At 41.5% G+C, this 27646-nt stretch overlaps 1 protein-coding gene across 2 annotated transcripts; it reads left to right on the forward strand.

Moving 5' to 3' along the window:
* Positions 1–1118: 1118 nt before the first annotated feature.
* On the forward strand, positions 1119–27646 carry znf408 (zinc finger protein 408). 2 transcript variants are annotated; one of them, XM_085408488.1, is made up of 10 exons: positions 1119–1259; positions 3002–3287; positions 8050–8108; positions 10027–10226; positions 14896–15653; positions 16932–17141; positions 17444–17567; positions 20144–20377; positions 23012–23654; positions 25128–27646. In XM_085408488.1, the coding sequence occupies exons 2-10, from the start codon at positions 3006–3008 to the stop codon at positions 25213–25215; spliced, it is 2598 nt and encodes an 865-aa protein (XP_085264614.1). In that variant the 5' UTR covers positions 1119–1259; positions 3002–3005; the 3' UTR covers positions 25216–27646. The 2 variants fall into 2 exon arrangements, with proteins under 2 accessions (XP_085264614.1, XP_085264622.1); XM_085408496.1 differs by lacking the exon at positions 25128–27646 and having other exon boundaries at positions 23012–25094.

Here is a 27646-nt window from a genome sequence, read left to right on the forward strand (position 1 = left end):
CCAAGCTATATATATGAATGACCACTAGATGGTGTGGTGCTGCTGCCAGCTCTGAGTTGCAGCTGTGACCTTTTTTCTTTTCTTTTTTTTTTTTTTACCATGAGGAATCCAAAACGTCACCCCTTAGTATAACCTGGGGGATTACCTGTAGACGACTAGTATACTTTGTGTGGACGTCATGAATGAGACTTCTTTATCTAGGATTATTAAATGTTATTATTCGCGTAGATTATTTATTTGTGTAGATTAGTTCTTTTTGAAATTCAGGTTAGTCTGAAAAATAAATGATTCATCGTGTTCATACTTTTGTGCAGATGGTGCATACTGCTTTATGGGAATGGTTTGGAAATGTTTGCCTGTGTGCTTTTATGCAATATTATTTATTTCTTTTCTTTTTCTTTCTTAAAAACAAAAACAAACAAAAACCTTAATCTGACAGTTAAGGGCAGCACTCAATCAGACAAACAATGCCTCATCTCAAGGCCTTTATTATTAAAAATCTAAAGTAAAGGATACTCCTCTGCAAATGCCCCCCAAAATTATCCAGATAAGCACAAAATATGGATTCTCATCATGCCTTCCACCCCTCTATGATCAGCAGTTTTTGCCTAGTCTGTCTGACAAATAGGACTGAATTTATACAGCTAACATAGAAATATAAAAATAGTTAGTAAAATGTCACAAACGTTACGTTTTTGAGGTATAGATATGTATTTTTATGTGCATGCAATTAAAGACTAATTTTACTCTTTTTATTTTTATTTTTACCATTAGAAATTACTGTATTGATAGATAGACTTCATTGCCATCCAGTCTATACACTAAACAGTGCAGAAAAAAATAACTATTTCCTGGCTCAAAATAGCGCAAAAAAGAAACAAAAAATATATAATATGTACAATATAATATGTAGTAGATGATTTTAATACTTTTATAAATATATAAAAACTGAAATATAAAGTAAAAGTGTGACAATAACTAAAAAAAATTGCTTATAAATATAATTATTGGACATTAGATTCCAGAGAGAGAGAGGGGGAGAGAGAGAGAGAGAGAGCGAAAGAAAGAGACAGAGAGAGGGAGCCTTGTCTCCGGTCCGGAACCAAAGAACTGTTTGAGTTTCCAGGTCGGACAATAGAAGACGCGGATTTTGGTTGATGTTTTCTTTTGCTGGATAACGATGGCTTTCCCAGAGTTTCAAGCGGAATACATATAGTGTTATAATAAACTATCTGTTCGAGATAGCGACCGCTCACTGTGTATGTACACATTTATTATAATTCTAGAAATAACTTCGAAAGTCGTTTGTGGTTCACGGACTTTTGCTAGTTAGTTAGCTAACCAACGCTACGCGGGCTGAAAAGTTGGTGGCTGTAAAACATCGACACCAGTAGTTACTGTTGACTTTCACAGCAACGTAGGTGCCTTGAACGAACGGACCAAGTCCACGGTCCGCTGTATGAGACTGCACTGCTTACACTGAGCCAAACGCTTTGCCGCTAACCTAGGAGCGCAGCTGTAGCGATCACAGTTGGCCAGAAATGCGTGTTCCCTGCGTTAGTCCTGCTCAACCTCAGACCCGAACTCTTTCATGGCATGCATTTTTAATTTCTCTTTGCTATTTGGGCTGATTGAAAACAAAGAATGTTTTTTTTTTACCTGATGTAGTTTCTGAGAAAACTGATATCCACATATGAGGACATTCGCTTTAAATTTCGATAGAACACTAAGTCACATTTAAAAAAATGATGTGCAAAACTCTTTATTTGGTGTCTTTATTTTGGTGTCCTGAGTTAAAAAAAAAACCCCAGTTGTGCCTCTTTGAGCAGTATGGCTCATTTGAAATGCTGCTAACAGCTGCAGGAAGACGTATGTCTGTGACAGTGTAAAAATATTGTCAAAGATTTCTGAACATCGCACGAAACACGAAACATTTGTCCAGAAGTGCTACTTCAAACGTGTGAACATGTTTACACCTAAATGTGTAAAATTTAGCATTGTGGCTAGACAGCCCAAAATGTGATGTCCACATATGTGGACGCCACGTCCTAGGAGGTTAAAGCAGTATCCTTTCAGATAATCAGAGGTGAGAGTCAAATATACAACGTGAGAAGTAAATACTACAAACAGTGCAACAATTTTCAAGATGAAAAGAAAAAGTCCAAAGTTTTGATGGTGCATCTTTAAACGAGTCAGTCCACCTCTGTTGAAATGACCGGTTGTAGCTATATTTGAGCATTAGATGGTTATAATGATATTTGGTTTCTGCAAATGGAAATAAAACTGAAATATAATTTACAAATAGTGCATTAACCAGTTTTGAACTTTTTTAATACCCCCTCCTTTTACACAGACTTAACAGTATTAGTATATAATATTGAGATATAGCAACATTAAGCTATAAATATGAAAGATACTTTAATACTAGGATAAAAATCCTTTGCAGAATCCATGGACCTTGTCCAGTGATGTGTTTCATCCCTTGAGATCCTCTCCTGGACCTTTGCTGCACCTGCCTTCAGATACAGCTTGTTGTCTTACAGACCTTTCGGTATATCTGAGCTTTACAGGGTGTTTTGTATCTTTAAGAATTTTTCATTTGGTAGCTATAATGCCTACATTGTTAATGCTATAGTTTTGATGAGCCCCTGGAATTACAGTCAGAAGGCTGCATTTTAACTACAGCAGCATTTCAACTAAAAAATAATCTTGAACGTCAGCAGGAACTTTTAAGTATTCTGCAAAAATTCAAGAGGGATCCAAATAAGCGTTCAAAAGTAGAGTTCAGATGAAGTACAATAAAGAATGAATTGTAGTGTAAAAATTAGTTGTTGTTTAAAAGCTATTGTAAACAGTGGTGGAAGTGAGCTGGAATGAAAGTGGTTCATGGGACGCTTAGATCTTCTGCAGTGCCAAATATGTGCAGCACAGCGTTGCAAGTTTACAACGTTATCCTTGGTTTAACTCGTGCCTGTAACCTGCTTCGTATTGTTCTCTACAGCTCGATGGCCTTTCTCGGTCCTCCCGTCCCATCTGCTCTTGCTTCATTTCTCTACTCGTCGCTTCCCTGTGGCTTTGCTGTAGGCCCCTCACGTCTCCACGAGGGCAGGCTGGGGCTTTGGTGGGTCGGACGCTCACTGGAGGCTGGATCCCTGCTGGGGAGAGACGGGGACATTGAGTGGGCCTCAGAGTATCACGCTGAGCCGGAAATTCACAGTGAAGACGGCAAACTCGCCACAAACTTTGAGACCGAAAGAGATCAGGCCACGAGAACAGAGGAAGAACAGGTAATGCACAGTGCTCACAGTATGCAGACAGAGTGGGCTATAGTCACTTTTAATATTGACTGTGCTTGATTTTGAAGGAGAAGTGTATATTTTTCATTTGGGCCTATTTTATAAATATTTCCAGATCTGAATATCTGCACTGGCTATCAGTGAGCACACTTTCATGTCCTTATTTTCATCCACTCAGTGCACTTTGTTGTTCTCTGTTTGCTTCAGCATGCAGTACCAGCAGCTGGTGTGCAAAGCTAACATATAATGCAGGGAGATAATAGCAAATAGGCTGCTGTTTGGAGAGATTGTTCAAGTTGTTTGGAGTCTGATCTTGCTACTGTACGGTATTAGTGTTTGGAGAAAATCACAGACTGTATATAAAAGATGGACATAATGAAGTGACCCTACCCATTGTAGATTTCTGCACTCTGTACTTTGAAGCTTCAGCGTCTTAGCCACAGCCGTGTTGGTTTTTTGTTTTGGATACAGTGACGGTGAGCATATTTGGATGAGAGGGGGAACTGCTCCGATATCAGCGAGCTGCATCTATAAGCTGTATGTGTGTGACTCACACATGTAGACACTGCTGTTTAGGGCTGGGCAAAAGACCAATCAAATGCTTGCTAAACTTAAACTACCACCTGTACTGTGTGTGAACTGCCCAGTTGAGTAACTTGAATGAGTGGAGGTGAGGCCTGTGGGGCAGCTAGCAGCTACAGCTCTCTGTATCAGCACTCCTTTGTCGCTCTGGAGGGAAACCATAGAGCTGTTATGAAGGGGTTAAACCATCCACAGAGGCCAACACCACTCTTTGTACAGAGCTGTAAAAAAAACGTTTTAATGCTGTCAAATTGGCCATGTTAACATGGGCCTTTTTGGAGATTGAAACGCGTTTGGAGCCAGCCAAAACTCCAGGACATGAAGTTTTTGGCACCTCCGTGTTGGCTTTATTTTTCAGCCCTGGAGGTTGCCAGAACGCTAAACCGACAGTATCGAGAAGCTTCACTGACAAGCCTGTAATTTGGCCCGAGCAGCAACGGCGTCATGTCACAGCTGCTTGCTTTTTCAAGGTCTTCTTCACGCAAGAAGCCTCTGCATTGGTTACATTCCTGTTATTATTCTCTGCTCGTAGCCAAGAGTTACACAGAGACAGACATCTGGCTTTATCCTCACAATCTTGTAGACAAGTACTTACCTCCAAGTATTCACCTGTCCAGTTCAAACATGCTAAATAGCTGTGGAAGGCCTCAGACATGTAAAGAAAGCTGCATGTGCAGAAGAATATATGTTGGACCAGCAGGTGAATCATGATTCATGACATTGTTTTGGCTGTGTAAGAACTGTAAGCCTGACAGAGACAAAAACAAGCTACAGATCTGGATTCTGTGCATGTGGTATGTAAGGAAGTGAGGAGAGTAAACACACACTGGTGTTCCTGAAAGTCTTTTCAGTGATTCTGTCTCACAGAAATAAACAGACACTGTTGATCCAGTAAAAGTCAAACATCTTGTCCTCAGTGACATCGCAGAGCTGGAGTCCCGATGGTGGGAGAAAAAAAACGACAGGAGGTGCAGCTGAATGATATCACAGACTGGCAGAGCAGTGGCCAGCAAATCAGCCTGTAGGGAGAGAGAACGGGTGAAGCAGCAACTGAACTTTTAAATGACACTTAGGTCCCTAAGCTTTGGGACAGTGACACATTACTGGCTCTGCACGCTGTTATAGTGGATTCTAAGTCGAACAATTAAGTTGTGTTTGAAATGACTGACTTTTATTTTTCATTCTGGGGTTTTTACAGGTACAAAATCTTCCCACAGGCTAAACACACACACACACACACACACACACACACACACACACACACACACACACACACACACACACACACACACACACACACACACACACACACACACACACACACACAATTTTAACAGTTGGATGAAAATCCTTCAAAACCACAAACATCACAAAATGCTTCTTTTCCTCTGCCAGGCCTTTACAGCAGCTGCCTTCATTTGTTGCCTGTTTGTGGGTCTTTCAGGATTCAGCTCTGAGGACCTCTGCTCTGCTCGGGTCATTACCTGTTTGCACTGATTGTTTTCTCAGGCTGAATCTGAGCAGAGAGTACAGCCTGCAGCCAAAGAGTCACGCTAAAAAGAAAGTACACTGCATTCAAACTATGATTACATAGTGAGTGTTCCATATAACGATATGTATCAGATGACGATATAAAAATGTCTATCGTTTGTTTCGTGGTGTCGCAAAATAAACTGTTAGCAACAACGACAGTAAAACCATCGCGTCACGTGTCCGCTTGTTTATTTTCCACATAAACCTTTCACAATAAAGCTCAAGATCCTGTTGAGACTTTTCAAAATAAACGGAATCACGTGAAAGATGCAGAGTGTTTACGGATGAGAAGCCAAAAAGAGCCGTCAGGTGCTAAAAAATAAACCTTAGACTCAAACGTTAGAACAGGCTTTTCCCTGCAGCACGCCGTGTAATAAATACTCACAAAGAAAACAGCAGCCGATACAACCTATGTCTAAAAATGTGCAGTTTCATGCATCAGTTAAAACACCCGACTCCAGCTACATGACGCCCAGCTGGAAACACTTCAGCAACCCGAGATTCACAGAATTTACAGAAGATATTACATTACATTTTTTGTGATTTATGTTTTATATCAGGATATGAGAGTTTGGTCATATCGCACAGCCCTAGTGAGTGATGATGAGTGAGCTATCCCACAGGAAGGCAGGACGTCACTCGTCATTCTGTAACCACTGAACTTATCAGAAGGTAGTGTCTGCTGCAGGTGAGGTGAAAGCAGTCACTTTCTTTGTGACAGCTTTTTTACCACCAGTGGACAATATCACACACAAACACCCCCCCCCCCCCCCCCCCCCCCCACACACACACACACACGTATAAAACACCCCACACAAACACACCCCACACACACACTGTGCTGTCTGCCTGCTGTCACCACCGTCGTTTGCTTTTAATATTAGTAACACAAGAAAAAATCATATTTTTCCAGCTAAAATCTTTTCACTTCCTTGAGATTGTTGATTACTGCGAACTTCCTTTTTATGTTTATTCTTTTTCCTTTTGTTTTAATGTATCTGATATTTCGACCCCTCTGTTTCCAAAGCTATAATCTGGAGCTGATTTTCACATGAATCTGTTTGTACGGTTCACTGAAAATATCTCTCTGTTTTTGTTCATAGTGACCTTTAATTTGTAAAAGCCTGAAAAAGTTTTTACTTTCAAAATTCAGAAATGTGTTCCTCTGGTTATTGTGCACAGTTAATGTTCATGAGCATCACTAGGGATGGAGAAAAAACTGATACGGGATAAAATCGCAATATTTTTCATGGTGATTTTGTATATATATGGATATTTAATAAAATACAGTAAAATACTCTGTGAATACCACCAACGAGCATTAAAAAATATCATTGAAAAATATCATTTTTCATCACATAAATCTGTGATTTACAAACACTGAGGTTCACACCCTCTTGTTCGATCATTGGCTAACGACATGTGAGTGACAGCTCGTTAGCCAATGAGCATGCAGTTTCATACCACAGATGATCCTCCATTTTTTTCTAGAAGTGTTTTTTGGGAGCTGTGGCTGTCGCCTCCCACCTGGAAGCCCCATCCATGTTTTATACTGTCTGTGTTGGCGCTCCTCTAGCGTGTTCTCCCACCTCACCCAGTGGAAGCTGGGTTAAGCTCCAGTGCCCTGTGGTTAAGCCGGGACATGGATGAACGTGCTGAATATTTACTGCATGTAGAATGAGTGAAAAATCAAACTTGAAAAGTGAACTAAATTAGTGTCAAGTTCAATAAGGGGCGGCAGTCTGATTTGTTTGTGTGTGATTTTGGACTCTTTATTGTCTCGGTGTTTATTTCACAGCTCTACTCCTTCCTCCTGCCTCAAAGCTTTGTGTCTTTATGATGCAGCTGACTCTCAGCTGTGGGACAAATTGTTGCTTTAATGCCCTTTAAAGCGCTGCCATCATAAGTGCATGTGATAATAGAGTTTCTCTCTGCATGCTTAACATTGAGCAGAGATAGAACAAATCGCCAGTCATTAAATTTAACCTGTACAGAAACCTTCAATTATCTCATCTTTGGGCCTGAATCGTGGCTCGTCACATCAGCTCTGCAGGACAAAAGCAGTAAGCACTCTTCAGCAAACACGCTGATCCTGTAAGAAAAGAAACGTTCGAGCGTCGTTCCAGCAGAGTGAAATCTCAGACCTGAATCCCTCCTGGCTGACTGAGGCATCTCATTGTGGGGTTAGCCTTGAGATGCTTCATAACGATTTCACATTGTGTGGGAGCTTTTGTCGGATGCCGTGCTGTGTCGGCAGCAGACGGAGCAAGAGCAGTAAATGGGAGTGTTTCTGCTTAATTAAGTGCAGACCCTGTGGGAAGATAATGAATCAGTGCTTGTAATTTCTACCAAACGTTTTAAAGAGAAAAAACATGAAGAGATCTGGTCAGCGATGCGTTGCTTTATCTGTGATTAATCTTTAAAAAAAAGATTTCTCACAGATAATTTGCAAGGGCACCTCGATCAATCCACGTACAATGCACAAGCTGCCCCTCTGAGACAGACGGGAGGGTACTTATCACAATTCTGAACATTATAATAAAAGTACATATTTCATCCTCGTATGGCAGAGTCAGTCCCGGTGCAGGATGGGAGACGGTGTGTGAATTATAAAACATATATTAACTGTGTTTTCCAGGCTTCAGTGGTGAAAGCAGCAACTCGAGATGCTTCCATACAAAGAGCCGTCTGGGTCAAGTAAGTCAGTTTTTCAAAGCAGACATTTAATCTGATTTATTTTGGACAGTGAAATCAAACACTTCCTCCTCTGATTTATTGCCACTGAAATAAAAACAGATCAAATTTGTCACGTCCATCACTGTCCTACAGGAACTGTAGTAGTGTATAGTAGACCTATGAAAACTGAGCAGGATGTAATGGGTGAGGTCAAACACTGTCCCTGCAAATACTCCTGATGCATGTGAAACTGCTTCTCTAATCATTAAAGTGGCTTTCAAATGTCATGAACACGTGTGGCGCCGTGTGCCAATGCCAGTGTGGCAAACCCTGCACTCAGTGTGGTTACACGTCAGTCTGGTTGGTTTTATGAACGCCATGTTCACAACTTCCTGTCACAAAGAAAAGGAGCTAGGCGTTGCTGCTATCTGCCTGCTAGCATGTGGTTGCTAACATCTTACAACCATTATCGGCTGGTGTACGTTAAATAAACCAAAAAAACTAATGAGTAGTTTAACCAACTAGCAACATTTAAACTTGTGGTTGACCAGAAGTTTATTTACAATGGTTCTTTGTCCAGAAGGTAACATTAGCATGCTAACATTGTCCCACAGACAATGCTAGCATGCTAACAGTACAGAGTTGCAGTTCTTAAAAAGTCACAGGCTGTATTCATTGTGAGGGTTACCTACTTTGTCCAGTATCACATTTGGACTTCAGATGCACAGTGACTGAGCTCACCCAGTAAAACAGAGGAGGCTGAACAGGCTGGACTTCCTTAAATGCAACGTTCCTTTATTTATTCAGCAAACAAATACACTCTGTATAAAAATAACACAAGTTAGCGTGATAATTTCCATGTACCAGGGAAATAAAATGGTAAAATATTAATAATTGCTTATTCAAATACAGGACATTGAATGATTGCACTAATCTAAAGGCTAATAATGTTATTATAATTCATGACAGTGCAGTCTAAGTATAGTTAGCAGGTAATAACTGTTAAGATATTTCAGCACAAACTTTGTGGTCAAGGACACAAAGTTTGTGTAATATTCATTGAGTGGGTCCGTGAATGTCCAGCATGCATGGAGGTGATGTGATTCAATGTCACATTCAGTGTAATTTATTATTGGAGTATTCTGATTGATTGTGATTTGGTTCAGTAAGCCTGGAGTCTGGATTTTACCATCGTGACTTATGCAATAGAAGCAGAAACAAGACAAACTGGGAGACGTTGATTTTCTCCTGAAAATATTCAGGCTTAGATATTCTACTAGACTCAGGTACGTGTTCAATGCGTGGCATGGAAGGAGAGTGGCAGCCTGGGTGGAGGCGTGTTCGCTGTGTGATGGGGAATCAGCTGTCCACGGTGCTAGCACCACGGGCTCCTGCTGCAGCTGCTGCTTAGATGTGTTGGAGTGTTCAGATAATGTTTAGCTTTTCGTATAAAGCACCCATCATATTCAACATCTGGATGCTGGAATGGCTCCTGCATCACTATTTGAAACTTCCTGTTCCTCAGCCATCTCCGTCCATTCTGGAAGTTTCTACCAGGTGGTTTGTTTTTTCAGTGCTGCAGCCTGCATGTCGTCCACATTACCTCCTCCTGCAGGCAGTGTACTCCACAGTTCCCTGATTGAAAACTGGACCATTTATCTCTCACTGACTGAAACTGGAAACACAAATATTACCATCACATTCTGACGCTTGTCTCCTGCGATGGGTCATCAGAGACTCAAACACAGACAAAGAAAATAAAGAGTAATCAAATAGACTCTGCTGCCACATTATGCATCACCTCACATACATTATGTTGGCATTCAGCCTTTTTGCCCTAATTCTCAGTAATCAAATGCAATAATGCATTATAAATTCTGGGAGCTTCTCTGATTATATACATTTTTCTTTAGTATGTATTTCTGTTGAATTCCCCCAGCTTTGCCTGCCAGGCACCAAGCAGAGCCCAGCAGAACGTGTCGGTGCAGTGTGTGTGGGGGGATGTGTGCGAGGGCGAGTGTGTGGATGTCCGTCTGCGTCTGTGTCGGGACATCCAGCCGGGAACAGAGCTGCTGCTGTACGCTGACAGCGTGGGAAAAGTGTGTTCACATGTTCGTGGTGACTCCGCTGGACATACAGGTGAGAGCGAGAACACGGTCTCCTCATGTCAGAGTCTGTCATTTATGTTATATTAGGAATATTAGAGCTTTTTCTCAGTTGGATTTTTACTCAGATCTGTATTTGTCTTTTTTAACTGCATCGTCACAGAACTTTGCAGCATGTTAAAATAAAATCACAGCCAATTAAAATACATTTAATATATGAGATGATCAAAGGTTTATTTATCTATTTAACACAGAGACCAACATCTTCTGTCATCTGCAAGGAAGAGTTTCTGTTTCACTAACAGTTTCAAATCCAATATTTATCGTCTTTTTCGCTCGGGTTTGTCCCTCACCGGTCCTAGAGAACGTCTTTCTTCTTAAGCTGTCTAAGGAGCTTGGAAAGAAAAGCGTCTGGACTTCTTTAAGTTGCTTGAAGACATTTGACCTCTCATCCGAGAAGCTTCTTCAGTTCTAAGGTCAAATGGTGGAGAGTCCCAGTAAAATGAGCGGTGCTGAGGCAGGTTTGCAGACTTTCTGCAGATTTAGCCACTACAGACCTCCCAACTTCATGTGGCCTTCGTATTAGCTCGTTACTTCTGTCTGAATGAAGTGGTTTCTGTGAAAATCCAAAGAATATGATGCTTATGCTGCTTTTCAATGCATCGCCTTAATGCTGTCTTAAAAATCCAACAGTGAGCAGCTAGCTACAAACTCTACATAATGACAAATAAAAAAACAGATGTGGCTCCTTATTAGGATTAGCTTTCTAGCAAACAAGTTAAATTACACTAAACTAGGCTAAGCATTAGCCAAAAGAAGATGATGTTTGTAATCAGGTCGTCTGGCCTCCAAGGAAAGCTGTGGTGACATCAACAGGCTATTTGAGGGATTGTCTCGTTATGCTGATCGTCCTAATGTTAAAAACACTGTAACACAAGCATCAGCCTGTTGTTATGATGATATGTGGATTCAATTCATAAAATGACTTTTAGCAGTAAAGTCTCCTTACTTCCACTCTTCAGCAGTCTAGTTTGGTTGAGCTTAAACCCACTGCAGCTTACTGTTTCTGTAGTTTTGTCAACCGTTGTGTGGCTGTCTCTGCTCAGTGCAGTTAGAAAGTCGTAATCTGAGTTCCCAATGCTTCTCATGAACAAGACATTTCAGTGCTGCTGCGATGAAGATCCCAGGAGATCAGCAGCATCAGAAACCAGCCTGTCAACGTCTGCGATAACATTTTGCCCTTTCAGTTATTACATGTTCATGTATCTGTGGCTCCTGATCCGTATCTGTAAGAGTTTATGTATTAAACCAGGATCACATGATCGGCTGACTGTAAAGTTGCATAAACGAGCACAACTAGGTGGATGGTTTCTGGATAAAGTTGCATAGATATATCTTTGTGTATCCAACCCTTTGCAAATGTCAAGATGAGTTAACAAATCAGACACATTTGCTGGAAATAGTCGTACTCTTGGAGTACTTGGAGTACTTCTTGTACTTCATATAGCTGTTGTTGTGAAGTGTGCAAACAGAAGTTCGAGTGGGTAAGGTGCAGTTTTCTCTCTATACTGATTTATGTGCTTCACCTGCAGGATCGAGGGGGACATTTTCCAATTCGTAGGTCTGAGACTTGAATGTCTCAGCTTCTATGTCAACATTATTTTCATGTTTAACAGCATCATTTAGTTTCAGCCGAGAACTGCACGCTGAAAAATCTCTGCAGTCAGCTAAAAGTCACTGAAAACTAGGATGGAAGCTCGGGATTAATAATTAGTAGATGTAAAAAAAAATCTGGAACACAGAATGCATTAATTAAAAGGGAAAATGGAAGGAAACAAATGTTGAGCTTATTTGTTTTAGAGACAATAATATACTCTCCAGCTCTGCTTATCTTTTATTATTTATGTTTGTGGAGGAGTGATGTGTTATATGCTGTGATCGATGGGACACTGAGGAGGAGCTTCATGCAGAAAATACCCAAAAGCACCAGACTGTGGATGTCTTATTAAACTTGTGCTATAAAGCTATAAATCTCAAATGCATTTCCAACACAATTTTGAATGCTAAATGAAAGATAATAAGATAAAAGCAATTGATCCCTGCAGGGAGGTTACATTGCTGTGGTGGCAGATAGTAATTAGATTTAGAGGGGGGAAAGAAAATTGCAATATAAAGAATAAAATAACGAGTACATAAAGGAATTAAAATGAACAAGAAATAATGAAAGAACAAAGGTAAGCAATGAAATAGATGGAAAATATTTGAAATCCTTCCAGAAGAAAAACACAGCAAGCAAATCATAAACCAGACAACTACTGTCCATAAGTAGTATGTGTTTGTCTAAATATGGGTTTGTAAGTCATTAAATGCAGTAAAGACATTTGTTTCTAAACCTAATTAGCGCACGGACAGCACAGCGGTGCTCGGTGGATATTTAGGACATAAAGGCACAACATTAACATAAATACAGTGATACAGATATAATTGAGGCACAAAAGCTTTGCCGTATTTAGGCATTAGTTCTGAAGCTGGTTTAGTCCATGTTTCACTGCAGTCCAGAGATAAAAGACAGACGGTTACAACAGCTCAGTTTTTCTTGTGCTGCACTTGTTGAACAGAGTTATTTTCCAGATGGGGCTCGTGTCCACAGGCTGCTGTTTCCGTGTTAAGTGCCTACGACCTCATTTTCTGAGCACTTCTGTCAAGCGCTCATTGTTGCTAGGATACAAAAACTGTGTTCTAGCATTCAGACTTCAGTTGCTTTAAATGTGAGAGCTTAAATAACTGGGCTGTCAGTGACAGCAAAGTTGCAAACCATCACCATCATCACTTTGCACTAACAAGTGCACATTTGCTAGGTTAAAGACTGGCCGAGGTACCACTGGCATCCTCACACGCATCTCTGTCAAGTCTACACAGGGCTGCAGTGAATGTGGAAAAAGGCTGTAGAAGCACAGCATAAACATTTACTGTAAAGTTGAGTTTTTCTTCAGTACACTTCATATTCAAGTCACTGAGTAGAATGACTGAGGAGACAACTTCCAGTGGGTTAGTTTGGTAAATTGGAGTATTTATATTTATGAGTCCAGAAAACCTAATTTACCATCAAGTATTATGATTATAATCTCAGTCAGTGGAAAATCAAAAGTGTGTGCGTATGTTACGTCCCTCTGCAGCTTTTAATCGTCTCAGTGTTTTCAGCTGGTGCTAATTGGCCACACCTAGTCAGGTGTGGATAAAAGCATACCTGAGGCAAGCTTTCCGGCAGTGCACTAGTCTTTGCCTTGGTGGCACCAGCCATTTTAGCCAACCTGGTTTTCCATTTTAGGATGAAACCTCTTCTCACCCACACTCTGTTATTCATCTCCTTTTTTTTATGTTGCGGCTTTTGAGCCGGGTCGTAACAGCGTAGAATTACCAGTCCAGTAAAACATAAAGGTTGGCACTGTGGCCCCAAAATAAGGTTTAATTTTTTTTGCCCCCCGTAAGTTAAAGTCCTACTTCACAGTAAACCTGATGTGTGCATTTTGAAATCCGGTCTTTGGGCGTACAGGCTGGACAACTGGAATCTTTAACGCTTGGAATTTTACCAGATTACTGAGCCGTGTCAGCAGAGGTGACATTTATGGGCACAGCAGTGTTGCACAAATTGAATGACTGTCAGCCACAGGATGTGTATAAAGGATCAAAGTAGATTCAGGTTGTGCTCTGTGAACGATTATTGATTTCTGAGTGAGATCCATACCATAATCCTGCCATCTTGTTTAAAACCTGACATGCTGTGGCAGCCACAGTTCAGTGGGTGTCTATGTCCAATGACTGTGTCCATCTTTAATGTAAAGATATATTTGATTTTTTTTACTGAGAATACAGTGAGCACGGTAAGAAAAAAGAAGGCAACGATGAGCACTGTCCATACTGACGATAGGAGGATTAATATGGGAGGAAGACGCAGCTGCAGTCCCCCATGTTTAACTTCTTAAAAACTCATGGCATAGTATTGCAATACAAAATGTAAAAAATGCTGCAGTGTCTGAAATCTGATAGTTCTGAATTCTAGATGTTTTAACCAATTGCTACATTAGCCAGAATGAGCTAGCAATAGCTTGTTAAAAATTATGTGATAATTAAGCAATGAAGTAAAGAATAATTTAACACTGACATTTATGCTGTACAGTAAAATGATGTTTCCAACATAACATGATTGTATCCATGCTTAGATGAGGAAGTTGACGGCACTTTCCTCCTCCTGAGGCTGCCATCAGTAGCCTGTTAGCTTAGCTTAGCATAATTACTGGAGGCAGGGGAAGAACTAGCTTAAAAGCCACTGTCTTGTGGTAACCACAGCAGGAAGCCAACTAGTTTAAGCCTAGCTTAAGAAATGATCTGATTTGTTAACCTCTGTAAAATCATATTATAGCTCTTTGTTTAGTTTGTGAGGTGTATTAGTTACCTGTGTCTTTATTGTAGGCTAAGCAACCAGCTACAGCCTCCTACTGAAAAACATGTGTGGAAGTGCTCTGCCCTTTGAAAGCCAACAGGGACTGATTGTTCTCCAACTCAAATCACAAAAACCTCAAAATATTCAGTTTACCATGATATAAGGCAGAAAAAAGCAGCAAATGCAGATTTCTCGATATTTAAAGCTGGAAACAGAGAATTTGTGGTGTTTTTGACAGCTTCACTGTATTTCTATTGGTCAGGAGAGAAGGTGGAGCAGAGAGACCACTCAGAAGCCACAGCTGCCAGTGTGTCAATCAATAAAGAAGTGACAGCTAACAAACAGGAAGAGAAAATGCAGGATGATGCAGAAGATGAAGATAGAAACCCCAAAAGATGCATCGAGAGGAGTCACCCAATTACACAAGGGAGGAAGAGAGTCAAGGGGGTGCTGTCGGAGCCGAGTCCAGACTATGACAGACAGCAGGACGATACCACAGACAGTGTAACAGACAGGACACCTGATAATGACACAGCAGCAACTGGTAACAAAGACAGTGTCCCGTCTCCTGTGGACAGTCAGCCACACTGTAACTCTGCTGAAGGAATAATGGCAGAGCCCAGAGACTTCCCTGCACCCGCTCCTGTCCGCTGCAGCTCCCGCCTGGCTGCTAAACCCCGACGGGTTCACTGCCTGAACAGCCGGGTGAAGCGACTCCATGCCCGCCCCGACTCATCCAAACGCCTAGAGGCACAGAGCCAGACCTCCACCAAAGATGGAAAAAGCTCAACAGAGATACCAGAAGGTGAGATGGCTGCAGTGCTTTGTCCCGATGGAGTCGCCCATATGTGGCATTCAGAGACCAGAGAGAGGCGCTACAAGTGTCCCATATGTGGTAAAAGGTTCTACCAGATCGGCCACTTGAAGAAACACCAGTTCAGTCACACGGATGAGAAGCCTTTCACTTGCCAGGAGTGTGGGAAAAACTACACGTCAGCAGAAAGCTTCAAGGCTCATCAGGTATCACTCAGTCAGCTTACTGACTAGTCCTTTATTTCGACTCCTTAATTTTATCTCATAAGTACACCGCATGATGGTGAATGCACATATTAAATATAGTTAATATAGTTACAGTTAGGAGGTTCACTTATATACAAATAAAGCTTGTGACACTGGCTCCAGATTGTTCCAAACGCTCTGTTTCAGACAGTTGTTTTCAGTCCTGGCTTTGAATGATGTCATAAGGAGCAACCAATCAGAAGAAAGGTGTTTTATAGTGAGAGGGAATGAAAGTACATCAGCTTGTTTCTGACACTGGGTGAACTGAGGGGCTGCACAAAAAGTATTTATTTGAATGATGTAAAGTGTCAGTGTAGGTAGTGTTAAAAAATAAAAAAAAAGTTGGAAAACACTTTATTAGAACCAGATCAAAAGCCTCTTCTTTCATTTCATGCCTTTCTTTTTTTACCCAGTTGCTCCCTTTTCTCCTCTTATTCTCTTATTTTCTCCTCTTCTTGAATACAAAATCCAAATGATTGAGGTAGTGATCAGAATGCTGTGGCTGATCTGTATATACACAGTACAGCAATATGTCTGCGATGAGCTGAAGTTTGAGAAAAATCAGGTTGGATGGAGGTCCTTACAAAGGGTCTTAAATGCACTTTTCTAGGAAAAGTGCATTTAAAAAGCAGTAAATTGTCACTGCAGCAATTTCCACTCAAAGTGCTGTTGTTCATCTGAGACCGTACAGGGTCAGAGCAACTTGTAAGATTTTTTGGAAAGTCTGGATGCTAAACCACAGGCAGGTTGCTTACACCTGTAGACATCCTCACACATCTTTGTTTCTCTCCTTGCTGTTCAGCGTGTCCTTTTTTATGTCCAGGCTTTGAGTCCCTGAATGATTCCTCTCCTCCAGTACAGTAAAAGTAAAGTAAAAACACAGTTTTTAAATGTTTTTATTTCTTTTTTATTCTGAGTGGTGGACACAAAAAGTGTTGTGCCAAGGAGTAGAAAAAGTGGCCTCTGAATTGCACACCAGAATGTTTTTGGGGGGTCAGGTTGAGTGGATTGGAGACAAAGTTTGAGAGGCTGAGATGGTTTGGACATGTGCATGGAGAGGAGGGGTAGTAGAAAGGTTGAGCTGCCAGGCAGGAGGAAAGGAGGAAGAGAAGGTGGACATGCAGAGGGCCGGTGTGTGAGGAGAAGATGCTTGGGATAGGGTGCGGGGGAGGCAGATGATCCACTGAACAAGAAGAAACAGATTGAGTTAAATATTGTATAAAATCTATTTATGTGTAGATGAGTCACCGCGGGGAGCGTCCCTTCTCCTGTCCTCACTGTGAGAAGACGTATGGCCTGAAGCGGGACCTGAAGGAGCACATGGTCCTGCACACGGGGGAGAAACCCTATACCTGTGAGCACTGTGGGAAGGCATTCGCACGACGCCCATCCCTACGCATCCACCGCCTCCTTCACTGCAGTAGAATGAGCTACACTCAGCCTCCTAAGGTAGGGAAGAGTTCCACCCTGTTAGGTGTTTGTTCTCTCACATGCGCTGACATTTTCAAGTAATTTTAATAAGGAGGACAGTGCATACAATTGATTCATTTCCTTCTGTGTGCAGTGAAGAAAGCTGTTTCCCAGTGTTGTTTGTGTCTCAGCACCACAGTTTGAAATCACTCACGTAGCATCTTTAAATTTACACGCCAGTCTTGTTTTCCTTCTTTTTCCTCCTTGAACAGCAGTTTGAAGTGAAAATGTTTAATAAGAAGGAAAGAAGACGTGCTGCTTTTGTGTTTCTCCTCTCCCAGGTGCAGTGCACAGTCTGCCGCAAGCTTCTGGCTAACTCGGGCTCTCTGAGGAACCACATGAAACTCCACACGGGGGAAAAACCTCACATCTGTCAGCACTGTGGGAAGTGCTTCAGTCAGAAAGGTAACGTCCGAGGCGTGGGTGTGATCCTTCAGCTGCAACAAGCTGATCACTGGTCAGATGTGCTCGGCTGGAAATGGCCAACTTTTTACAGAACACCAGGTCTGGTTTTAATATAAGAAAATGTAATAAATTTGTCAGACATACCTGCTTCATAAGTCACTTCTTCATAATTAAAGAAAATATGTGATGAGCAGAAAAGAGACAGAAAAAATGCAAACAGCTGTTTTAGCCATAAGTCTGCATATTTTAGTTGAAACTCTGTGACTGTCAAAGTCATTTCAGCTTTCAGACCAGCAGTGAGATTCTCTGTCACGCTGCCTGTTGGCAGTCAGAAGGTTTTTGTTTTATGATCATTAGTAACTGCATGATCTAAACTCACACTGCTTCTCTTTAATAACCGGCCTGCTAATATTTTATTATCAGGTGTAATCAGTTCGTCCGACTTTAACGAGGGTGCTCTTTATTTCAGATTGCATGGTTGTCTCTATGATTCAATTCAATTTTATTCATATAGCGCCAAATCACAACAAGAGTCGCCTCGAGGCGCTTCATATATGTGCTGCAGCAAACTCTAAAGCAACATTTTGACACAATTAACAAATACTAAACAAGGTAAATGAAGCCTGTAGGAATGCCTGAATCTAGATGTAGACAGATAGTGCTGTTGGTTCACTTCATTGTGTGTTTATTACATTTAACAAAATAAACCTATAGGCTACATGTGCAGATGCTTCCAGCACAGCTGTTTCTGTCCTGTGTGCAGTTTGCACTTTACCAACGCATCCTTTTGTGCAATAAAAATAAAAAAAGGTCTATACCCCGCCGCTGTAGGGGGCGCCACACAAACTAACAATCAGCTGATTAGTGTACTTTAGCACGATTATAAAATATACCGGCTTCCTGTTTTGCCACAGTTTATTTGAGAACATTGATCATTTTTTCGGCAGTTTTTAGACTATTCTATATTTCTCCATAGATATGACCTAAAACATCATTGAAGAGAACCCAATATTACATTTGTACACTATGCAGTGAGGAAGATGATTGATGAAGTCCATAATTTCACCTGCTCCACTGAGGCAGCAGAGCTGCTTCTCCCTGGTGCTGCCATGAGGCAGAAATCATTCCTGCAGCTGTACAGTAACTCTCCTTTCTGTCACAGGTGAACACACCTGTCGGGCTTAATAGATTCTGTATTATATCTTCTTGCAGCAGTTTCTTTGATTTATAGGGGACATATTATTTATTAATGCAAATCCTTAGTTTTACTTTTTACTCTTTGATTTGGATTTTCTCACAGTATAAGACCCTCACTATGCACCTGTGGCACTTCACTGTGCTCATTTATTGTGGACTGTGCTATTTTTATTTCTTTATCCTGCTGATATAACAGGGATCAATAAATCATCAATGTGTCTATTAATCTAAGAAGGACTCTGTGGGCTCAGCCTTTGACATATGCTGAGGAGCTCAGTCACTCAGAGGCAGTCAGAGCTGCTGCTCTTTTCTTCGGGGGGGGGGGGGGGGCAGCAGCTTTTTTAATGTAGATGTGTTAGTAAGAATTGAATTGGCTGGTGAATATGGGAATCAAAAACCAGTCCTTATAGAGAATTGGTTCCCAGTAGTCCAGTTCCTTGGAATTGTTGGTCTGCTTGCCTGTCGGTCCTGCTGCTCTTGCACTACAATATGCGTGTAAGTTTTTATGTTTATTACACAAAAGGACAAGAGTGCAGCAGTAAAGTTGCATCATGCTACTTCAGCTCTTTGCAAGCTAATGCTAAGCTGAGAGCACAATGAGAAATGATAAGTGAATCAATTAGGATTGAAATCAATAAGTAAAATAGATAAGGGAATCACAATCGCTAAATTCTTATAATTCATAATTTCACTCTGCTGGTCATTTCTCACAGATGCTATAAAGGCATCATCATGAAAGTGAAAGCAAAATGAGACGAGAGACATTTTGTTAAAGTCGTGTCCCAGGATATCACTGAAAGTGCCGAGTGTGACGCCACCCTGTGGCCTTTCTGTGTGCGTGGGTTGTCTCCTCCCACAGGTCAAAGACAAGCAGTTAGTGGGGTTCAGTTAATTGTCCATAGATGTGAAAGTGAGACCTTTGATTTGGATAACAGGAAAACAGTTTAATGGAAACACAGAAATGCTCAAACTGCAGTGTCATAAATGAAGCAGGTTTTCAGTGTTAGTCGTCTCCCTGAACCAAACTGTTTACACACACAGATCAAATTGATATTGATCTTCTCAACTCGATACGCTGCTGAAAAGTAAACGTGTTACTTTCTTACTGTTGTAAAGTGTTTCCAAAAATGTCACATTTGTTCTGGTCACACTGACGTCATCATTTTTTTCAATAAGTGACTGTTACCCTGCTGTTTTCCTTCCACTCGATGTCGCTTCCAGCTGTGATCAATTCCTGCAGTTTATCTTTCCATTCGTCAAAGTGACACCACCAACACGTTACTGGACAAATGCATCATTCCCCTGCTCCCACTGCTGCTACAGCCCCCCCGACCCCTCCCTTTTAATAAGCAACTGTCTCTGTCTGTTTGTGTGTGCAGGAAACCTTGAGTGCCACTTGAGAATCCACAATGGAGAGAAGCCGTTCTCCTGCTCAGAGTGCAGTCAGACATTCTCCCAAAAACCGGAGCTGCGTCGGCACATGTTCTCCCACACCGGAGGCGGTTTTCTCTGTAGCTACTGCGGAAAATCGCTGAGGGACCCCCACAGCCTAAGGTCCCACGAGAGACTGCACACTGGAGAAAGACCCCATTGCTGCCCTATCTGTGGAAAAGGTTAGAGCTGCATATTAAAGCTTTATAAGTCAAATCATTTTTTTAAAGCAAGGAATGAGGCTCTGCAGCAGACCCAGGACACGCTCTCGGCTGACCTGGGAACGCCTCGTGTTCCACGGATAAGCCAGAGGAGGTGGCCGGGGAGAGGGAGGTCTGAGCTTCTCTGCTTAGGCTGCTGCCCCCGTCACCCAGCCTGGATGAAACAGGATGAGAAATCCCTCAAGTCCTGTAATGTGTATAAATGTATAATTCTGCATAATTACCTCTGTGGCATCTTGTAACTCTGTGTAGCACAGTATGCTTTATATATACTATCCCAGTTGGAAAACCAGTAAGTTGAGTACATTAAATAGAAAAACACAAGCCTTATGGATTCAGAGAAGTAAGCTATAGAGTAGGAGCTCTAATTAAATGCACTTTAAAACCTCTGAAAACGACACTATGAGAAACCCACATTTAGACCACACACACCACAAGGCATTAGTCGGGAGGCTTTTCAGTCACGCTGTAGGGTGATCGATATTAACAACTAAACCTTTAAACACAAAAGCCTCAAATCAAACCCTGAAGAGTCAAAATCTGAATCAAACGTAGAGATGTATTCTCCCTCTTACTACAAACAAATGAAGCACAACTACAGTATGTGTGCAAAAATACACATGACTCAATATAAGGAAAATGATTACAATTGATTTAAAGGCATTCATTTATATTTAGCAAGTCATTGTGCATTTAAAGGTGTAAAAAAATAATGTGCACATTTACGAGCCTGAAAAGACGAATAAATAAGCCAACAGTAAGAGCACCGCACCAATCTCAGAAACCTGCTAACCCTTCATCCACAAGAAAAAACTGGTGTCTGTGTTACCATCCGTCAGATCAGTGAACCACTTAAAGATGGTTTAAGAGTCAAAACAAGCATCGATATAACCAACAGTGCGTGTCAAGCACTAGGCCTCCTTATATACATTATATTCTGTTTTGTTATTTTGTCAAAGAACTAGAAATTATTTTTTTGTTAAAAACTGCAGCTGAACCTAAAATGAGGCAAGTTGGACAATTTCCCTCCAAATAGCCTCGTTTGTCTCACTCATCTGCAAACGTTGTGTCCTGCATGCATGACTGGAAAACACAAACTACTCGTTACAACTTGGGCCAGCTTTCTTTTTACGAAGCATCAAACAGAAAGTATGCATCCATCAAGTTCAGGGTTTTATTATTGATGTCCAGCACATGCAAGAAACATTTTATCTCTCACGGACAACTGAGATGTATTTATACCTCATTTAATTCTGTTCTTGTATTTACAGCAGTGAGCATGGACGTTATATTACTGACAGATACATGAAGGGTTATTTAGTGTTGTGAAGAAGAACTTTCAGAGTACTCTTTACAGTCCTGTGAAGAAACAAGTGCACCCTAAATAAGAGGCAGGTGTTGATGATCAAATGTATAAGTGAGCCTGACTCCCTAAAAGCAGGAGGTTTGACAGTGTGCTGCATGTAGGTGTGTGTTAATATGAAGCCGCAGTCTTCCCAGGAGTGCACATCCAAACAGATCCACCCAGGCTCAAACTGTGCAAAGCTCAGACAAACAGCTACACCTGAGGCTCTACAGCTCTCACGAGTATGTTAAATGTAAAAGTTCATGACAGTTAAATCAAAAAAAGACTGAACTGAAAGCCTCGTCTCTCTAAACAGAACATGGAACAAAGTCCTTTGGACAAATACGAGGACATGTTTGGCCATAACTGGTGAGAAATAAACACCTCATCATCTGCCAGGCAGGGTGGTGGAGCGGTGGGCACCTTGTAGTCACGGTTGATCGTGACCTCCCCCGTACACTGAAGTACTCTGCAGTCGGTGTGTGTGAGATGGAGCTTGGCCGCAGGATAAAGATTCCAAGCACTCCAGGCCCAGTTAGTCCAGACCTGATTAAAATGCTCTAACATGACCTTAAGATAGATGAATTTCGACAGTCCTCAATGAACTGAAGCCATGTTGTAAAGAAGAGTGAGCTGAAACTCCTCCACATCGACGTGAGAGACTAATGAAGAAAATGATTTCTTCAAGTTACTAAAGATGGTTCTACAAGCCAGAGAATAATGAGCTGTTCTTAGTTTAAAGCTTTTTTCCAGAGGATCATATTTCTTAGATAAACACAGGCCTTGAGTGCTTTACATACAACGGCTGTAATATATCAGATTTTTCTTGATTTTGTAAATTGCATTAAAAATAATGATGAGTTATGAAATCAGACGTCCACTGTACAAAAAACAATACAGGTGTAAAAAGCAACAGCTGCAAACAACGAGTCAGCTCATCTTCCATCATCCACGTTTAATTTGTTTTCCGCTCTTTGTGCTTTTCTGATGACAGATGACCTTGGATTAATCATGCTCAGCTCATGTGTAGAGACATGTTGTGCAGCTTGAACTGTAACTTTATGCTCTGAATTTGCTAAAGTTTGACCCTGACAAATATATAGATATACTACACCAGCCATTAAAGTGAAAAAGGAGGATAAAGCAGGGTATACTTTTGATTTACGAGCTGCTAATCTGAGTCAGCAGATTGTATATTCATGTTTGGTAAATCTTTGCATTTGAAATGTACTTTTGAATTTTCTGTCTAGGCTACACGTTGGCTACCAAGTTGAGGAGGCACGTGAAGTCGGCCCACATGAAGGAGAAACCATACACCTGCCACTGCGGCGCTTCTTACACTGTGAGACAAAGTCTGCTGAGGCACCAAGCTCAGCACAGGACAGACGGAGGAGTTCAAAAAGAGGAAGAAGAAGGACGTGGAGAGGAGATGCACACCAGAAATCAGGAGGTTCCACAAGAGTTAGCAAGTTCAGGATGCAGTCACCCAAAGCCAATCAGAGGCAGACCCAAGAAGAACTTCATCCCTCAGGGCACAGCAGAGAAGGACGGAGGTGAGGTCAAGCAGAGAAGATCACAAGAAAAAGGAGAAGAGGAAGCAAAATTAAAGACACTTGACTCAAGAGAGGGAGATAGCGTAGCTAACATCCAGCACGCCGTCGTGTACGTCCACACAGACGACCTGTCAGCGCCAAGCTCCACTCCTCTGCTCTTCACCTCGGAGGGCTCGCTGCCTGCAGGGACAGAACAGGAGCTGGTGGAGGTTTTGATATCGGAAAGCGCAGAGCAGTGCATTGTGGTCCACGGGCAGCAGGGGGTAGGAGAGCTCCTGATCTTACAGGAAGAAGGAAGTGGACTTTGCTCTGTTGCTCAGACAGTAGAGATAAACACAGTGTAAGTGTGATCATGGCTTCTGAACCCTTTGAGGACATCTTTAGTATTTAGGCCCTTCCTCTAACCTACCTCATCAACGGTTTATTTATTTTGGTACGTTTTATTGCCATTGAACGACCTTTACAGAACAGCTGTGAACTAATTTGATGGATTAGCTGCCATCAAATGATGCACACTTACTTGTCTGCCTTCTGTACAGGAAAGTGTGGGTGTATAGAAAAAGCTCTGAACACGAGCGAACTGTTGACACCCAGTGCTGACATTTACTGCTGATGTGCAGCACTTATGCTGTAAAATTGGCATCAAATCCTCTGCATTTACTTGGTTATTATCTTGAGTTAAAAGAAACAAAATAAAAACAGGGTCTTGTCATTATAACCAAAGAGCTCAATCTTTGTCTCGTTTGACCATAAAACTTTCTCCAGAAGGCGGCTGCACATGTCAGTCGAGCTCATGTATGTTTTGTAGCAGAGGCTTCATTCTTGGTTGGCACAATCAGTCCATTACAGTAACTGGCTTCACTCGTGGTGCTGGTGCTCCAGCAGCTGCCAGTTCATGGAAGATTTAAGGCTTACTGGTTCCTGGGTTGTTCCTAAACAGATTCCTGTTTGGGTGACAGATTTGGTCGTCCTACAGACCTTGGAAATATGCTGACACATCATACTTATGTCCAGTTACAGATCTGAGAGTCTGCAGTTACATAGAAATCATCCATTAGGCTTCTTTTGATCGTGCTCCAAATTCTTGTTGTTTAAAGTTATTAAAGCCCAGACTTACCATGATATTCATGACCATGATGAGTGTATGCAAATTTTTGACCACAACTGTGTGTACGTGAGGTTTTAGACGATGATATCGTTTTTGTAATCTTGCTGCTCTATGATGATACAGAGAACTGTAAATCAAACAGTCAAAATATGATTAAAGTGCAGACTTTCAGCTTTAACTCAAGGGGTTTATCCAAAGTATTGCATTAACTGTTGAACTTGTCAGCAATACCAAAAAGTCTACCTCTCCATGGTTAAGAAAAACAACTTCACAACAAGAACATTCTTGAGGAGGTGGGCGTATCTCAGGCCGATCAATGTCTACACGTAAATACAGAAGATTTACAGTAAGGTGCAAACCAGACCAGGAAGGGCAGATTAGACTTTGGCAGAGAGCAGCTGTAACAGCTGACACAGTTCTGTCTACATTCTCAGAGGACTGGATTTAAATCCATTAACTGTTGTTTTTCTAGCTAAACTTTTTACACTCGTTGTTCTGGGAAGGACACCTTTATATTGCAGTTGTGTTATGAGCTTTGTCCACGTGTTCTTTTATCACTTGAGGTCTAAAATAGGCTGTTATGTAAGATTCTGTCCTTGTGCTGTTGTACATGGCAGTCAGGCCTGCAAAGACAAATGATGAGAATAAATGGGTGTTTGACCTTTAATCTAACCTTTCCTCCTTTGTTGTATTCTCTCTGTGTAGGATGCCATGTTATAAAGGTGCGCTTCAATCAGGGATCCCACTCATCATTAAAGACAAAAGGCTGTTCGAACAAATGGGATCTAACTAATTCCCCCGTGGAAATGACAGGAGAACATGCGGCACTGTGCAAAGATTTGAGGCCTGAATCTTAAAATAAACACTTCACTAAGATAATAGACCCACACAGACGTATATACAGACAACTATTGTGAGTGACAAGGAGCCTGGACCGTAGGGATGAGCACAATTCAAATTTCCACATTAGGATACATGTTGTAAGGTGTGCTTTAGGTGGTGGCTATATATTAGGCTGTTTTCTCATGTAATAGTGAGAGGAAGCACTTGTGCAATTTCTGTTTTGAAAAATGCGTTCTTGGGAGGTTAAGCAGACTTAGGGGCACTCACAGGCTTCAGGGCTTAATTGCAGTGTCTGTGGTTGGAGGCTGCCTGGAGAACTTATGTTGCATGTCATCCCCTCTCTTTCACCTCATTTCCTTCACCTTTCTACCATCGGCTCTCAAAAGGAATGAAAATGTCTCCCAAAGCTGCTGAAGGCAGGAAGAAGAAAAGCATTAGAAAGTATCCAAAAAGTATCATTTTGCAGCCCATCAATTCAGACCCATTCACGTTTTGCTCTTCATATTGTGGATGGAGTTTAAACTCATGCACGTTACACTGCACTGTGGGGTATTTAATGTTGGAGGGGAAATGGCAAATATGTCCATCCAGACAAAGTCTATATCATAAAGCGAGCTGTCTGAATAATGTTTTTAGAGTCACTTTCATCTACTCCACAATTTACAATCTTTCTGTTTAGTCCTTGGAAATATACACAGCCACTAGAGTAGTCTAGACTTACTTCACTTTAATTCATATGTAGAAGTGAAGAAAAGAAACCTTACGAAGCTAAGAGACACAAAAACCAAAGAATAACCTGAGGCTGTCACAGTTTTTTTAAAACACTACTGTCTGCTGTCTTAGAACCAGGAGACTGAGACTGGGGATACAAGCAGATCCAGCTTTTCTGCAGAGACTCTGGGCTCAGCCTTAAAGACAGAGTGAGGCTCACTCTGTCTGATAGTATTGGAGGCATGTGAGGTGATGGGGAAATGTCCCACCAGATCGAAGCCCTGGGGCAGATTTCTACAGGCTTTGGAATAATTCATGGTAGAGTGGTCTGGGCATCAGACTGTTGTCCCCATAAACTGGACTCCAGTAAGTATCAGACGATGGGTGTAAAGAAGAAAGGACGTGCTAAGCTATTAATGTGAAGGCCAAGATGATAATAAGAAATGAAACAAGATAAATAAAATATAATTTAATAAAACCAGCCGACAATCTTCTTGTATGATCTAACTGTCACAATCTGGGAGGCAGATCATCTGGAGGAGGAGGATTTGTACCCAAACGCAGGCACGGACGACAGCGTAGCTGTGAGAAAGTTCATTAACAAAGAAAGGCAAAATATAAACCAAAGCAGAGCACTGCAGGGAACTACGCTAACAAAAACCTACACTGGGAACAGCGACAAAATAATAATGAAAGGAACAAAAACCTGCAACGAGAAACCTGGAACCGGGAGAAACACACAGCAGAAATACAGGGGTAGACACACAGATGAACCAGCGACTAACAGAGGGAAATGCAAGGCTTAAATACACAGGGGGATAACGAGGGAATGAGACACAGAAGGGGAACACAGCTGGGAGTAATCAGACATGTCAAGACCAAGGAGAAGCAAAACTCAATACACTGACATAGGACACAGACTTTCAAAGTAAAACAGGAAACAGAACAGACACAGACTAAAAGACAAGAAAAGATAAACGATGACAAAATCAAAGTTCAATAGTAATACAGAAACACTGGGTCACAGACCCAGGACCGTGACAATAACATATTTGTCAGGTAATGCTTGTGTCATGCACCTGTCAGTCCAAGTGGGCTGATAGGTGCACTTTGACAGAAGAGTCTATGGGGGTCACTAATGTTTGGGGACAGCCTCATGTGTCCTTTTAAGGAACTGCTTAAAGTTCTACCAATAATTACTAGTATAACCCATTTGATGAGGCTGTGTGCACTCCAGTGACATCACCGCATAGAAACATGAAACACTGTGTTCTGAGTCTGTTCACGTTTCTTAGGGGGAGTAAATGCAAAGCCTTAGTCATGCCGCTGAAAATGGATACGAGCCGCTGGAGCCCCAGCATGTTAGCGTCATGAAAAATACATACAACCAGATCTCGAAGGCTAATGGATGTGTGACGCACACAGAGAAGTGGTGATGCACAGGGTGAGAGGGAAAAAAATCAGTTCATATTACTTAGTTAAAACTTACCCATAGTTACTGTATCAGGGCTGCCACTATGCCAGCAGGTAGATATTATGTTTAATGGTATCAGAGCGCCTTTGAAAAAATGTCTGGAAAATAAATAAAAAATGAAATACATTAAAACATGATATGAAGTTCAGTTTAACTCGTAACCGATGAAAATTCACATCTAACTGGACACGATATG

This window comes from Rhamphochromis longiceps, linkage group LG1 (assembly GCF_057381845.1).
Source record: "Rhamphochromis longiceps isolate RC_006_pf linkage group LG1, R_longiceps_female_GT1.1, whole genome shotgun sequence".
Lineage (NCBI taxonomy): Eukaryota > Metazoa > Chordata > Actinopteri > Cichliformes > Cichlidae > Rhamphochromis > Rhamphochromis longiceps.

What these genes read in the sequence shown, in the direction of transcription:
- znf408 (XM_085408488.1), top strand. Translation starts at nt 3,006, where the DNA reads ATGGCCTTTCTCGGTCCTCCCGTCCCATCTGCTCTTGCTTCATTTCTC. An exon ending in AAAGCTTCAAGGCTCATCAG is followed by an intron (nt 15,654 to 16,931) that starts GTATCACTCAGT and finishes ATTTATGTGTAG; the next exon opens with ATGAGTCACCGCGGGGAGCG. An exon ending in CTGCCCTATCTGTGGAAAAG is followed by an intron (nt 20,378 to 23,011) that starts GTTAGAGCTGCA and finishes TTTTCTGTCTAG; the next exon opens with GCTACACGTTGGCTACCAAG.